Source organism: Oryctolagus cuniculus, chromosome 12 (assembly GCF_964237555.1).
Source record: "Oryctolagus cuniculus chromosome 12, mOryCun1.1, whole genome shotgun sequence".
In the NCBI taxonomy this organism is placed as follows: domain Eukaryota; kingdom Metazoa; phylum Chordata; class Mammalia; order Lagomorpha; family Leporidae; genus Oryctolagus; species Oryctolagus cuniculus.
The window spans coordinates 107,357,190-107,373,415 of NC_091443.1; the positions used below are offsets into that span (position 1 = coordinate 107,357,190).

At 43.3% G+C, this 16,226-nt stretch overlaps 1 protein-coding gene across 6 annotated transcripts in view; it reads right to left on the reverse strand.

Moving 5' to 3' along the window:
- SCAPER (S-phase cyclin A associated protein in the ER) overlaps window positions 1-16,226 on the reverse strand; it is a 439,677-nt gene that overhangs the window by 388,669 nt on the left and 34,782 nt on the right. For all 6 annotated transcript variants that reach the window (XM_070054635.1, XM_051834595.2, XM_070054632.1 and 3 more), the window contains one exon: window positions 2,175-2,245. In XM_070054635.1, coding sequence (XP_069910736.1) covers window positions 2,175-2,245 — 71 coding nt within the window. The remainder of the gene's footprint in view (window positions 1-2,174; window positions 2,246-16,226) is intronic.

Genomic DNA, 16,226 nt, shown 5'->3' on the forward strand with positions numbered 1-16,226 from the left:
AGTTACTCCACTTCCAATCGAGCTCCCTGCTAATGCTCTGGGAAAAACAGAAGATGGCCCAACTACTTAGGCCCCTGCCACCCACATGGGAGACCCGGATGAACCTCCTGGCTTCGGTCTGGCCCAGCCCCAGCCATTGAGGCAAGCCAGGGAGTGAACCAGTGGCTGGAAACTCGCTCCCTCCCTATCTCCCTTTCTTTCTCTGTGTGTCTCTCCCTTTGTCTCTGTATCTCTTTTAAAAAAAATTCAGTGATATTATTTTCATTTCCATCTATATAAATGACCAAAAATTAATATTCACCTATTTTACTGCATAATTTCTATGTTATGCTTTATTGCTATTCCTTCCTTTGAAGAGCTTAAACTCATTTACCTCAAAAATGAATCCTGTCCTGGTGAACCATGGAGTGTGCAGTTTATCACACTGTTTTCTCACGTCTTACTTTGAAAACCTTGTCTTTTAGCTAGTTCCATTCCTCACCCTTCCCCAGTTTACTCGTTTTCTGGGTATCAACATCTGGCCCAGGGAGGCCCTACTCCCAGAGGCCTTCTGTCGGGGCCTCACAGGTCTCCCCCGTCAACAACACGAGGGCACCGTCACAGGCCACAGCTCAGGCAGGCCGCAGCTTCTGCAGCCCAAGTCCTCGCTTCACACCAGGAGCCCACAGGCACTTCCGCCCCCTCATCCCGTAAGAATGGATCTAGGCGATCTGTCCATTTTGTTCGTGTCCCCAGCCCCACTTATCTGTCAACACAGGTACTTGTTTTCTTTCTAATCCACAGAGATGTTTACCTTATTTCTCAAAATTCCCCTCATCTTTTTCCTTCTAAAACATGTGTTCCCCCTGACGTGTCTGTGTGGGGCGGGGAATTCTCTGTGAGCTCACAGCGGCACCTTCATCACAGGACCACGTGTCCTTGGCTTACATAATACATGCGCATTGGTGTAGTATATATATATTATTTATTAATTAATAACAGCAAACTAAGATTCGATGCAAAGCTCAGGGAAAATAACGAGGCGAGCTGTGAAGATGGCTGCATCCCACATGGGAACGCCTGGATTCCATTTCTACCTCCGGCTCCTGCTTCCAGCCAGTGCAGGCCCTGGGAAGAGCGGTGACAGCTGAGTGACTGGATTCCTGCCACCCACACAAGACGGGACTGCAAGGCCCAGTCCCCCAGCCACTGAGGGCACCTGGGAGTGAATCAGTGAATGGGAATCCTTCCTCTTTCTCTCCCCCTCAAACACATGTTTAAAAAAAGAAAAGCTAACTATAGTGATGCAAAAATGCTTGAAAGACAAGACACACAGGCCTGCGTTCTCCAATATTTTAGTAAAGAATCTGAAAATTTGTAAAGTTATTATCTCTTTACTGTCCTACAACCCAAAGTCAGCATTACACTGAGAAACGGGATCATAAGGAACTCAGGGGCAGAGGAAACACAAGCTGTTAAGTAGCAGCCTGGGCTCAAAGCCTGCCTGTCACTTCCCCGCAAGCTACAGAACCGCCCCTTGTCTCAGGTACTTACATAATAAAAGTGTTTTTTGTTTTTTTGGTTTTTTTTGGTTTTTTTTTTTGACAGGTAGAGTTGTAGACAGTGAGAGAGACACAGAGAGAAAGGTCTTCCTTCCATTGGTTCACCCCCCAAATGGCCACTATGGTCGGTGCTGTGCTGATCCGAAGCCAGGAGCCAGGTGCTTCTCCTGGTCTCCCATGGGGTGCAGGGCCCAAGCACTTGGGCCATCCTCTACTGCACTCCCGGGCCACAGCAGAGAGCTGGCCTGGAAGAGGGGCAACCAGGACAGAATCCAGCGCCCCAACCAGGACTAGAACCCGGTGTGCCAGCGCCGCAAGGCGGAGGATTAGCCTACTGAGCCACGGCACAGGCCAAAAGTTCATTTTTATAAGTAGGGATAATCCCTACATCAAAGGGTTAAGAGAACCAAATACATGAACATTTGCAAAATAGTTAGAACAAAATGAGTACACAGTGAGCATTATACATACTTTTATTAACTGTATTTTAATTTATTAATTTATTAAATGTTAAGATATTTCATTAAATTTTTACATGGAGACCAACAATATTCAATCCAGAAAAAATAGCTTTTGCAATTTACACTACATTCAGGAACTGAAATCAGAAGTAGAAAGCTGTATATGCTGTACCTGTTTAGTTGCTTTATGAGTCCCTTGAATTGACCTCTTAGACTTTCCACCGGTTTGACATTTAGGATTTCCTTCAAGGCAAGAGAAAATAAGTAAGTAGATCGGCAGATAATATAAAATTGAACTATAGGTAACTAGCATAAAATTAAACTACCCACACCATTCAGGCACGCTGACCCATCGTGTCCTCCCAGAAACCTCAGAACAGTTACCCACGGGAACGCGGACGCGAAGGCAGTGACGAGGCAAAGCTCCCAAGTCCCCGGGAGGCCTGCACCGAAAGGCTTCCTCAGAACACAAGTAAGTCAACCCCTTAAAGCAGTCAGACAGTCTGGCAACCAACAAACAGGGTCACATGACCTGCTTCTCAACCTACAGGTCTAGAAATTCCTTCTTTACATTCACATTTTATTCCAACAATAAAATTAATTTTAATCACCAAAAACCCTAAAATTTTGCTCTTATTACTTTATCTAATTCTAGGGTGGGGAGCCTCTTTTCTGCCAAGGTATCTGCATATTTATCACATCATTCATGGGCCACACAACATTATCAACTTAAAGTGAATTTGCAGTCTCACCTGTGGTTACCTGGGCAGGGCGAGGCATTCCCACCCCTGGTAATTTATAACGTGCATGGCTTCATTTTGAAAAGGGGGATTTTCAGTTTTGTCTGTTTTTGCAACTGGCATCTTTCTCACCATTTCTTTCATGTTAGACACTAAGCGGGAGGAAAGGTTTTTGGTGATTTCGCCACAAACCATAAATACTTGAGGAGATAAACACAGTTACCCAGATGTAAGCATTACACAATGCATACATGTACCAAAGCTCCACGTGGCGCCCCATAAATATTTACAATTTTTATGTGTCAATTAACATGCATAGAGAGCGATAGATACACCTTTATAAAGACAGACACCAACCGCTGTTTTGTAACCATTCTCTTCTTGATAGCGATTCAAAGCAGCGATAAAGTCCTGTTACGTATGACAGTAATTCTTCCTTCTGCAACGTAATCTAGGAGCCGGAGCCTCCACGGCAGCACAAACAGCTGAACCGACACCAGTGGGGCTCCCTCACTGTCCTGCCCGGGGCAAAGACGGAGACGTGCACACCACGCAGCCCTCCACGCAGCCCTCCGTCACGCAGAACAGCGTGCCAGCAAGGTTTTAGAGTCATCAGCAGAAAAACACAGCTCAGCACAAGCGCCAGTGGAAACCGAGATAATACAACGAGAAGAATGCTTTTTAAATGGCATGACTGCCCTCAGACACAGCTTACTATATGCATTGCATGAAACAAACTGCAATTTAAAAAAATAAACATTTTTCTCTTTCTTTTCTTTCTTTTTTTTTTTTTTTTGAAAGGCAGAGTTAGTGAGAGAGAGAGAGAGAGGGAGAAAGGTCTTCCTTTCGTTGGATCACCCCCCAGATGGCCACTATGGCTGGTGTGCTGCGCTGATCCGAAGCCAGGAGCCAGGTGCTTCTCCTGGTCTCCCATGGGGTGCAGGGCCCAAGCACTTGGGCCATCCTCCACTGCCTTCCCGGGCCACAGCAGAGAGTTGCACTGGGAGAGGAGCAACTGGACAGAACCGGCGCCCCAATTGGGACTAGAACCTGGTGTGCCGGCACTGCAGGCAGAGGACTAGCCTAGAGAGCCGCAGTGCCGGCCATAAGAAGTAAACATTTTTCCACACGTGGCAAAGTTTCAGTAAACCTTGGTGAGCACTGCCAGCCTCCTTTCCTGTCACTACTGCAGACATCCGGAAGGTTCTACTCCTCTGCACGCAGAGTGCTATTGGGCAATGAGCAGAGATGAAGGTTTAAAACTGTACCTATGTGAAAAATCAGACTATGGATGCATGTGTGCTCATTATTACAGTATTTTCCTGCATTCTGTAATAGAAACAATTTTACAAAAAAAAAAAAAAAACACCTTCAGACTACAATGTGGTCTGGATAACCCATGGAAAATGGGGGAAAATTCATATTTTATATATAATACACAGCAATCATAAAACATTTTTGTTCTACATTTTTACTTTTGTAATAAACAACGTTGGTGGGGCTGGTGCTGTGGCGCAGTGGGTTAAAGCCCTGGCCTGAAGCGCCAGCATCCCATATGGGTGCTGGTTCTAGTCCCAGCTGCTCCTCTTCTGATCCAGCCCTCTGCTATGGCTTGGGGGAACAGTGGAAGATGGCCCAAGTCCTTGGGCTCCTGCATCCACGTTGGAGACCAGGAAGAAGCTCCTGGCTCCTGGCTTCGGATCAGCACAGCTCCAGCCATTGCAGCCATCTGGGGAGCAAACCAGTGAATGGAAGACCTCTCTCTCTCTCTCTACCTCTCTCTGTAACTATGTCTTTCAAATAAATAAAATAAATCTTTAAAAAAATAAATAACGTTGGCATGTACTTGTATTAAGAAACGATATAACAGTAAGCTCCTTATGGAAAGATTAGCTGGTTAGAAGATAAAGTTGATCTCCCCTCTAGTGGACGGTTTCTGTGAATCAAAATCACTGCTCTCTAAAAACTGCTAGTTAGAATTTCAAAGAAAACCTGTGACACAGGACTGGTCCATGATGAAGACAGTGGTGCCCACACATAAGACAGACCAATGGAACAGAACACAAGGATGTACAGAAATTCAGTCTGTGTGTGGGATCTCAATAACTGGTGCAAAGAGAGACTTTATAGTAAGTGATGCTGGGACAACTTGTTAATCACAAGAAAAAAATAAAATTAGATCATTATAAATTAAATTATAAATTTAAATCAAATAAAATTAGATGCACATTATGTCAGAAAAATACTATAAATGCATCAGGGATATAAATGTAAAGGGATCAAATAATGATTAAAATTTTAAGTAAAAGAAAAAAACATGAACTGATTCTCATTTAGGCCTGAAGCATCCTACTTTGTGAAGATAACCGGACCATGTCTGACGGAAACAGGAGCCAATTTAAGGAGTCAGCTACCAAAGACAAAGGAAGAACAATTTAACATCAAAATGGATTACAACCCATTAACTACATTAAGAAGTCTTGGTGCTGGCACTGTGGTATAAAGTAAAGCCAACACTTGTAGAGCCGGCATCCTATATGGGCACCGGGTCAAGACCTGGCTGCTCCACTTCTGATCCAGCTCTCTGCTGTGGCCTGGGAAAGCAGCAGAAGATGGCCCAAGTGCTTGGGCCCTGGCATCTGCGTGGGAGACCTGGAAGAACCTCCAGGCTCCTGGCTTTAGATCAGCTCAACTCCGGCGGTTGCGGCCATTTGGGCAGTAAACCAGCAGATGGAAGGCCTCTCCCTCCCTCTCTGCCTCTGCCTCTTTTCATGATTAAATTCAGGTGTCTGTGTTGGTGGGGATTCTGTTGCAATGATGCTGTTCCCTTCTCAGTGTATCATCGGAGGCTTGTGGTACTGTGTCACATTACTGGGGATATTAACTTAAACAGCTGAGTAAGGTGGTATCCACAAAGTTTCTTTACTGCAATGTTTCCTTTCTAACTATGAATAATTTGTGGCAAGATAGTTTGAAATTATATAAATATTTAGCCCTTTATTCCTGAAACTGTGAAACCTGACCAAAAGGAATATTCTGCAAGCCCTCAGAAAACATCAAAGAGCTGTCCCTTTGGGAACTCCAACCTCCTGTCCTCTGTATCCCAACCCAGCCTTCCATATCCTCACACGGGGCCTCCCACTGCGCCAGCCATCAAAGGAAGGGACTCAAGAGAGAAGATACTTAGTCCCTAATTCAAGTAATAACAGGAGAAGTGAAGAACTATCTTTCAGATTCTAATTATTATATCACATTGTACCTAACTGCAGTAAATACAAGTTTTTAAAAACTTAATTTTTATAAGAAATTAATTAAAGAGAAAACCTGAATCTCTTACAACTTAAAAGAAAAAAATCTTAATTTATCATTCATACCAACACCACCAAACCCAATTTCATTATGATGTGAGACTGTAAAACCATTAACACTTTTATAAAACCACCTGTGTAGAAATCTGGGCGTTTAGAAGACGGCAGACTAGGGAGGGAGCCTATGTTCTCGTCTAGGGAAGACTAGAAGTTTAAAAAACGTGGAGAGAGAACAATCTCAGGGGAGAGTTAGGGAGAAAACGGCAGAGGAAACTCTATGCAAATTAGAGGGACACGGTGGACCTACATGGAGGGTGCAGAAGCGCACAACTCAGGACCCCAGCAGCCAATGTGCACAAGGCAGGACCTCACACCGGCTTTGGAGAGAGCGCCGAGGCCAGACTGCAGCAGCCCAATCCACTGCTGACAAAGCTGTGGGAAGAACCTGCAGGGAGTCTCACTTGGAGCCCTGTGGGGGACAGGATACCTGTCAACCTAGAGGGGAAAAAAGGGGAGGGCACGTTTCTCTCTCCCTGACCACCTAGCACCATCCTCCAATAACTAGCCAAGAGAGGGCGGGCGCCATTTTGAAGATACCTACAGCTACACAGCTCGTGACTGAGCACCCAACAACCAGCGGAGAAAAGCCAGAGTCTGCCTGGGAGAACTGATGGGGGCTGGGCGCCTGACTGTGGGAGGCTTGTGCGCCAGGGCTGTGAAAACACTGTGGCTCTCTGTAAGGGCACCGGGTGTGACCGAGACTTCGGACAGTCACTGGGGGCAGCTCCACGTGCTCTGGGCTCCCTAACTCCCTGGTGAAGGTCACTGATGCAAGATGCGTGTTCACACCAAGGAATGCAAAGATCCTTTCTGTGGGTCTTGTGGCCATGCGGGTGAAAAATGTATCCACTGGGGCTAGTGCCCAGGCATTGGTCTCCTTTGAGGAGCGGAGATGAGCATGAGACTATGCCAATAGAGCAGAACAAACCTCCCCTCCATTTAAAAAAAAAAAAAAAAAAAAAAAACCAGGAGATTTAGCACACCCAACTCAGTTGTCACCTGGGCCCTCCCCTCACCCTGGAGCACTGAACAGAGCTCCCTGACCACACAGCTCTGGGTATGCACTGAAACAGCAGTCACTCCACTAAGACACAGCAGCCTAGTTCAAAGACAAAAGCCATCACAGGGTGTGGGGAGCAACTCGGACTAGACTAAGTTACTGGAATTAAGACTTATTCTATGCATCTGCTTTCCCACAATATGGCGCTGGGAGAGGAGGAGACAGCTTCTGCACAGCTGCCTCCAGTTCAACCAACAAGCTGCGGGACCTGCTCCTGATTGGAGGAGGGCAGCGTACTCGGCGTGTGGGTAGCAGAGTTGGGATTGGCAGAAGAGGACTATAAAGGAGGAGAGAGACAACATGCACCAGGAACATCTAAGGGGAACATCTATCCTAATAACACCTGTGCAGCCCCCGAGAGAGCCGGCCGGCGGTGTGCCGCTCCCCCACGGAAGTGGGGAATGTGGCAGGGGGAACCGCCCTTCCACGGAGGTGGAAGGGTCGGTAGCCAACCCGGGAAGAACCAGCAGCAAACCCGGGGAGGGCCGAGCAGACGAAAGAACAGCGCAGGGTCCTGTGTCGTTCCTCCACGAAGAAGGGGAGCGACATAATGGTGCCGTGAGTCGGATAGGAAACTTAGGAGGGAAGAAACGGGAAGAAGCAGGAAAATACCGGAGAGAGAGACTAGCAAAGAGCCTAGGGGAAAGCCGGACGGAAAAGGTGCCGGAAGAAGCTATTGAAAGCCTAGGCATAGACTCAGATATGGACTGTGGGAAAGAAGTTAGGATTTAAAGTGAAAGCAAGAAGAAACTTAGACTCAGATACGGACTGCAGGTTGAAAGTGAAAGTGAAACCTATAAGAAACTTAGACTTGGATACGGACTGTGGGGAGAGGCCAGGAGAAATGAGGGAGGAATATTGTTGGAAGAAAACTTAGGGAAACATACCGGGTAGAGAAAAATGTTAGGGAGGATGAAGCTGCGAGTGCAGGCCGAGGCGGAGACGTAAGCCAGCTTGGAATTCTTCAAGTCAGCCCGGGGAGCAAAAGGCGAAAATCTGGAACCAGAGGCAGAGACGTGGGCCGCCAGGTTGGAATTCGCCAGGTTAGTCCGAGGAACTTGGACTGAATACCGGTGGTGGCAGAAACGTAAGCTACGCTGTGTGACTCGCGGAAGCCGCCGCGTGCAGAGAGAGCACGGGGCGTGAATAGATAGGGAACGTGGGACTGGCACGGAGGCCATGGTGCAGGCGCGAAGGGGCGCGGAGACCGCGGAGCGTGCTCGCAGAGCCGGGAACCCACCGCGGGGCGGGCGCCGGGAAGCCGTGCAGATGAGAGAAGCGCGGGCTGAAGCGGCACAGAGCGGAGAAGCCGCCGCGGGGCGAGGTGCGGAGAAGCAGCCTCCGGGCGGGCGCCAGGATGCCGCAGGGATAAGAGAAACAGAAGTTTAGAAGTAAAATGAGAGAAATAAGAATGCTGGTAGATAGAAGTAAAATAGGAGAAATAGGAATGCCCGGAGATAGAGAAACAGAAAAATAAGGCCTCCCAACAACATGGCAATGAGAGAGCTTGGATTCGGTCTGCCTGATTAGGGAGGTGGTGAGCACCTGCGGGCGGCTAGCAGCTTATGCGCCGCAGGTCACCGAAGACAGGCACGAATTAACATCAATAAGTCTCCCCACAATACCGCAATGAGAAGGCTTGGATTCGGTCTGCCTGATTAGGGAGGCGATAAGCACCAGCAGGCAGCTCGACCAGAGTATGAGCTGCAGGTCACCGAAGATAGGCACGAATCAACACCAATAAGTCTCCCCACAATACGGCAATGAGAAGGCTTGGATTCGGTTTGCCTGATAGGGCTTGTAAGCACCTGCAGGCAGTTCTAGCAGAGTAGAGCATGCGCTGCAGGGCACCGAACACAGGCACGCATCAGCGCCTAAAAACCTCCTCACAACATGGCGAAGAGAGGACCCGGATTCAGTTTGCCTGATTGATAGGACTTGTAAGCACCTGTGGGCAACTCTAGCAAGCAGAGCAGAGTGTGTGCCGCGGGACACTGAAGACAGGCGCATATCAATGCCAAAAAATAAAAAGAAAGGGGTATCTGTGGGGAGCAACCCGGACCAGACTAAGTTACTGGAATTAAGACTTATTCTATGCATCTGCTCTCCCACAATATGGCGCTGAGAAGGGAAACAGCTTCTACACAGCTGCCTCCAGTTCGACCAATAAACTGTAGGACTTGCTCCTGATTGGAGGAGAGCAGCGTACTCGGCGTGTGGGTAGCAGAGTTGGGATTGGTGGAAGAGGACTATAAAGGAGGAGAGAGACAACATGCACCAGGAACATCTAAGGGGAACATCTATCCTAATAACACCTGTGCAGCCCCCGAGAGAGCCGGCCGGCGGTGTGCCGCTCCCCCGCGGAAGTGGGGAATGCAGCAGGGGGAACCGCCCTTCCACAGAGGTGGAAGGGACGGCAGCCAACCCAGGAAGAACCAGCAGCAAACCCGGGGAGGGCCGAGCAGACGAAAGAACAACGCAGGGTCCTGTGTCGTTCCTCCACGAAGACGGGGAGCGACAACAGGGAAATGAAGAAATAAAAATTAACAAACAAACAAGTATCACAGCAATTCAAGAAATAAGAATAAGGAAGACAACATGACACCTCCAAAAGAACACAACATTCAATACTATATGTGATGAACAGATTGAAGAAATGCCGGGAACGGAATTCCAAAAGTTGATCACAGGATCACTTAGAGGTAATCAGGAGCAAACTGATGAACTAAAGAAATCCATATGCAAAGTGAATGAAAATTTTTCCCACGAAATTGAGATTTTTAAAGAGAAATCAAAACAAAATATTAGGAATTAAGAATTCAATAGAACAAATAAAAACTGCAGCAGAAAGCCTTAACAACAGACTAGGTGAGGTGAAAGAAAGAATGTCCAAGTTAGAAGACAAATCTCTGGAAATTTTACAGTCGGACAAAAAAAAAAAAAAAAAGAAATCAGAAAGAGGGAATGGATTAGAAGGTCTTTTCAGTGAAATAGTAACAGAAAACTTTCCTAATTTGAAGAAACAAGGGGACAGCCAAGTACAGGAAGCACATAGAACTCCTAAAAGACATGACCAGAAAAGATCTTCACCCTGACACGTTGTCATCAAACTCACCAAGTAAAATATAAAGAAAAAATTCTAAAATGAGCATGAGAGACACGCCAGATTAATTTCAGATGATCTCCTACTAGACTCACAGCAGACTACTCATCAGAAACCCTACAGGCTAAGAAAGAATGGCGAGATATAGTCCAAATCGTAAGAGAAAAAAATTGTCAACCCAGAATACTATACACTGCAAAGCTCTCATTTATGAATGAAGGTGAAATAAAGACCTTCCATGACAAACAGAAATTGAAAGAATTTGTCACCAGCCCTAAAAAAGTTGCTTAAGATTGTGCTATGCACAGAAATATGGTCATCACTATGAAAGATGGTAAAGGCAGAAAATCTAGTAAAGGGAAAAAGGAAATCCAAAGTAAACAATAGGAATATTTATGGAGAAGTGGCAGGGCCAAATAGTTACTTACTAATAGTCCCCTTGAATGTAAACAGCCTCAACTCTCCAGTTAAAAGATAACAAGCTGCCTGAATGGATCAAGAAACAAAACCCATCTATTTGCTGCCTGCAAGAAACACATCTCACCAACAAAGAAGCACGCAGACTGAAAGTGAAAGGATGGAAAAAGATATTTCATGCCAACAAAAAAACAAAAAAGAATTTTGGTGTAGCCATCCTAATATCAGACAAAATAGACTTTAACACAAAAACTGTTAAAAGAGACAAAGAAGGGTGCTGTGTAATAATTATGGGATCACAATTCAACAGAAAAAAGTGACTATTATAAATGTTTATGCACCTATTACAGGTCACCTGGCAATTTAAAAGAAATGTTAATGGATCTAAAGGGAGACATAGACTCCAATACAGTAGTAACGAGGGACTTCAATTCTGTACTTTCAGCAATGGACAGATCAGCCAGACAGAAAATTAGCAAGGAAACAGCAGATTTAATTGACACCATAGACCAAATGGACCTAACAGATATCTATAGAACTTTTCATCCTATACAGTTGCAGAACACACATTCTTCTCACTAGTACATGGAACTTTCTCTAGGATTGACCACATGCAGGGCCATAAAGCAAGTCTCAATAATTTCAAAAAAAATGAAATCATACCATGCATCTTATCAGACCACAATGAAATGAAGCTAGAAATCAATAACTCATGAATCTCTAGAAAATATGCAAACATATGGAGACTGAACAACATGCTCCTGAATGAACAGTGGGTCACAGAAGAAATCAAAAGAGAAATAAAAAAATTCCTGGAAACAAATGAAGATGACAACACAATATATCAGAACTTACGGGCTACAGCAAAGGCACTGTGAAGAGGACAATTTATAGCAATTGGTGCCTACACCAAGAAATTGGAAAGGTACCAAATAAATGAGCTATCAATGCATCTCCAGCAACTAGGAAAAAAAATAGCAAAACTAGTAGGAGAAAGAAATAATTAAAATTAGAGAGAAAATAAACAAAATTGAAACCAAAAAAAAAAAAAAAAAACCAGAAAAGATCAGCAAAACAAAGAGCTGGTTTTTTGAAAAAATAAACAAAATTGGGGGCTGGTGCTGTGGCGCAGTAGGTTAATCCTCCACCTGCGTCGCTGACATCCCACATGGGTGCCAGTTCTAGTCCTACTGCTCCTCTTCCAATCCAGCTCTCTGCTACGGCCTGGGAAAGCAGTAGAAAATGGCCCAAGTGCTTGGGCCCCTGCACCCACATGGGAGATCTGGAAGAAGCACCTGGCTCCTGGCTTCAGATCAGCACAGCTCCGGCCGTTGAGGCCATTTGGGGAGTGAACCAACAGAAGAAAGACCTTTCTCTCTGTCTCTCCCTCCCTCTGTCTGTAACTCCACCTCTCAAATAAATAAAATCTTTAAAAATACTACTCAAAAGAGGTTATATCCATTGTATTATAAAAATAAATAAACAAAATTGACATACCTTTGGCCCAACTAACTCAAAAAGAAGTACAGAGAAGACCCAAATCAATAAAATTAGAGATGAAAAAGGACATGTAACAACAGACATCACAGAAATAAAAAGAATCATCAGAAATTACTACAAACAGCTGTATGCCAACAAACTGGGAAACCTAGGAGAAATGGATAGATTCCTGGACACATACTACCTACCAAAATTGAGCCATGAAGACATAGAAAACCTAAACAGACCCATAACCAAGAAGGAAATTGATTCAGTAATAAAGGCCCTCCCCACAAAGAAAAGCCCAGGACCACACAGCTTTACTACTGAATTCTACCAGACATTTAAAGAACTAACTCCAACTATTCTCAAGCTATTCATAACAAATGGAAGGGAAGGAATCTTCCCAAATTCTTTCTGTGAAGCCAGCATCACCTTAATTCCTAAACCTGAAAAAAATATGAAAGAGAAAGAGAACTACAGACCAATTCCCCTAGTGAACATAGACGCAAAAATCCTCAACAAAATTCTAGCCAATAGAATCCAACAACACATAGGAAAGATCAAAAGGGATTTATCCTTGGTATGCAGGGATGGTTCAACATTCTCAAATCAATGTGATACATCACATTAACAAACTGCTGAACAAAAACCATATGATTATCTCAATAGTTGCATTTGATAAAATACAACATCCTTTCATAATGAAAACTCTAAGCAAATTGGGTATAGAAGGAAAATACCTCAACACAATCAAGGCAATTTATGACAAACCCATAACTAGCATCCTGAATAGGGAAAAGTTGGAAGCATTCCCACTGAGATCTGGTACCAGACAGGGATGCCCCTCTCACCATTTCTATTCAATATAGTCCTGGAAGTTTTAGCCAGAGCCATTAGTGAAGAAAAAGAAATCAAAGGGATACAGATTTTGAAGGAGGAAGTCAATCTATCCCTATTTGCAGATGACATAATTCTATATATAGGGGGTCCAAAAGACTCCATTAAGAGAATATTAGAATTCATATAAGAGTTTGCTCAAGTGGCAGGACATAAAATCAACACACAACAATCAAAAGTCTTTGTATATAGACAATGCTACGACTGAAAAAGAACTTCTAAGATTGATCCCATTCACAATAGCTACAAAAAGATAATCAGATACCTTGGAATAAATTTAACCAAGGATGTCAAAAATCTCTACAATGAGAATTATAAAATCTTAAGGAAACCAATAGGAGAAGATACAAAAAAATGGAAAAATCTTCCATGTTCTTGTACTGGCAGAATCAAAATGGTCAGAAGGTCCATACCACCAAAAGCAATTTACACATTCAACGCAATACAAATCAAAATACCAAGGACATTTTTCTCAGATCTTAAAAAAAAAATGATGCCAAAATTCATACAAAAACACAGAAGACTTCTAATAGCCAAGGAAGTCTTAAACAACAAAAACAAGGCTGGAGTCATCACAATACCAGATTTCAAGACATACAACAGGACATTTATAATCAAAACAACCTGGTACTGGGACAAAAACAGAAGGATAGACAAAGGGAAAAGAACAGAAATACCAGAACTCAAGCCACACATCTGCAACCAACTTAAGGTTTGACAAAGAAGTTAAAATCAATCCCTGGAGCAAGGACAGTCTCTTCAACAAATGGTGCTGTGAAAACTGGATCTCCACATGCAGAAGTATGAAGCAAGACCCCTCTCTTACACCTTACACAAAAATCCACTAAAAATGGATTAAAGACCAAAATCTACAGCCCAATACCATCACATTAGAGAAAACTGGGGAAACCTGCAAGACATTGGACAGGAAAAGAGTTCTTGGAAAAGACCCCAAAGGCACAAGCAATCAAAGCCAAAACTGACAAATGCGATTATATCAAATTGAGAAGTTTCTATACAGCAAAAGAAACACTCAGGAAAGTGAAGAGGCAACCAACAGAATGGGAGAAATTATTTGCAAACAGTGCAAATGATAAAGAATTAATAATCCGTATATATAAAGAGATCAAGAAATTCCACAACAACAAAACAAACAAGCCAGCTAAGAAATGGGCAAAAGACTTAAACAGGCATTTTTCAAAAGAGGGAATTCAAATGGCCAACAGATACATCAAAAATTGCTCAGGATCACTAGCCGTCAGGGAAATGCAAATCAAAACCACAATGATGTTTCACCTCACCCCAGTTAGAATGGCTTTCATACAGAAATCAACAAACAAATGCTGGCGAGGATGTGGGGGAAAGGTACCCTAATCCACTATTGGTGGGAATGCAAATTTGTAAAGCTACTATGGAATACAGTTTAGAGATACCTCAGAAATCTGAATATAGACCCACCATATGACCCAGCCATCACACTCCCGGGAATTTACCCAAGAGAAATGAAATCAGGAAATAAGAGTTATCTGCAACCCCCATGTTTATTGCAGCTCAATTCAAATAGCTAAGACATGGAATCAACCTAAATGTCCATCAATCAAAGATTGGATAAAGAAATTATGGACTACTACATAATGGTAAAAAAAAAAAAAAATGAAATCTGGTCATTTGCAACAAAAAGGATGAATCTGGGAAACATCACACTAAGTGAAATAAGCCAGTCCCCGAGGGACAAATAGCATATGTTCTCCCTGATCTGTGATAACTAATAGAGCACCTGAAACAAAATCTGTAGAGGTGAAATTGGCACTTCGAGAAGCAATGACTTGAACAGCCCTTGTCTTGACTGGTAAGGAACATTTTTTTCTTCTTCATACTATTTGTTGAACTCTTTACTTACATAGTTATATGTTTATATGTGGTTAAAGTAATTGAAATTCACATCAGTGAAAAGAAAAGTGGGAATAAGAGAGGGAGGAGGAAGTCTGTAACTGTAAAGCTATATAGTTCTTAGTTCTGCATACATTCCTAATGACTTACTTCAAAGGGTACAGTTTAAAAACTTGTCATAGGACCTCAAGTCCCATTAAGCTGTGTGGTAAAAATGCCATCTTAAATATTAAAGTGATCATATGAAGTGTTAAAATAAACATATAGGTAGGATTATGTGTTAAAGGGATCATACAAATAAGATCAAGTGACCGGTAATAATAATAGAATTATAAAGGAGAGAGGTTACAACATGAGAAGCAGTGCACAGAGCAGACTCACAGAATGACAATTGTTTTAAGTAACACTCTGACCTCAGAATAAGCCCTTAAGGCTTCCTGGTCTGGCTGAAAAGCCCATGAGAGCATTTCAGGCATGGAAAGTCAAACACTATGGCAAAAAATATTCTATATGAAGAATCTCTGTGAGTGAGATCCCAAAAGAAAGAAGTGGCCATCAAAGAAGGATGTACTCTTCTCTAAAGGGAGGAGAGAACTTTCACTTTGCTTATGGCTTTGTCTAAATACTGATGGAGTCTGCGGATTCAAAATGCTTCCATAGCCTAGGCAGCTCATGTCAAAAGCCTTGGGTGGTCACTGACGTCATATATAAGAGTGTTAATTGTTAACTTAACAACAGGAGTCACTGTGCACTTACTTCCCAAACAAGACCTCTGTCCTCAATGAGTTGTGTTATGATAGTTAACTGTAAAACTAGTTCTCAAACAGGTTTTTGTATGTGTGTGTGCAAATTGTTGAAATTTTTACTTAGTATAGAGTTGGTCTTCTGTGTACAAAGTTAAATTAAAATGATTCTTAATGGAGAATGAGACTGGGAGGGGAAGAGGAGGGGTGAGAATATGGGTGGGAGGGTAGGTATGATAGAAAGAATAACTATATTCTTAAAGCTGTACTTATGAAATTTGTATTCCTTAAAAAATTAATTCGAAAAAAGAAATTATGGGATATGTATACCAGGGAATGAAATCTTATCATTTGCCACAAAATGGATGAAACTAGAAAACATCATACTTCATGAAATAAGCCAGTCTCAAAAGGACAAATATCATATGTTTTCTCCCTGATCTATGATAACTAAAGGAGCACTTAAAAGGTAACCTATAGTATGAAATTAACACTTTGAGATGCACTGGCTTTTAACAGACCTT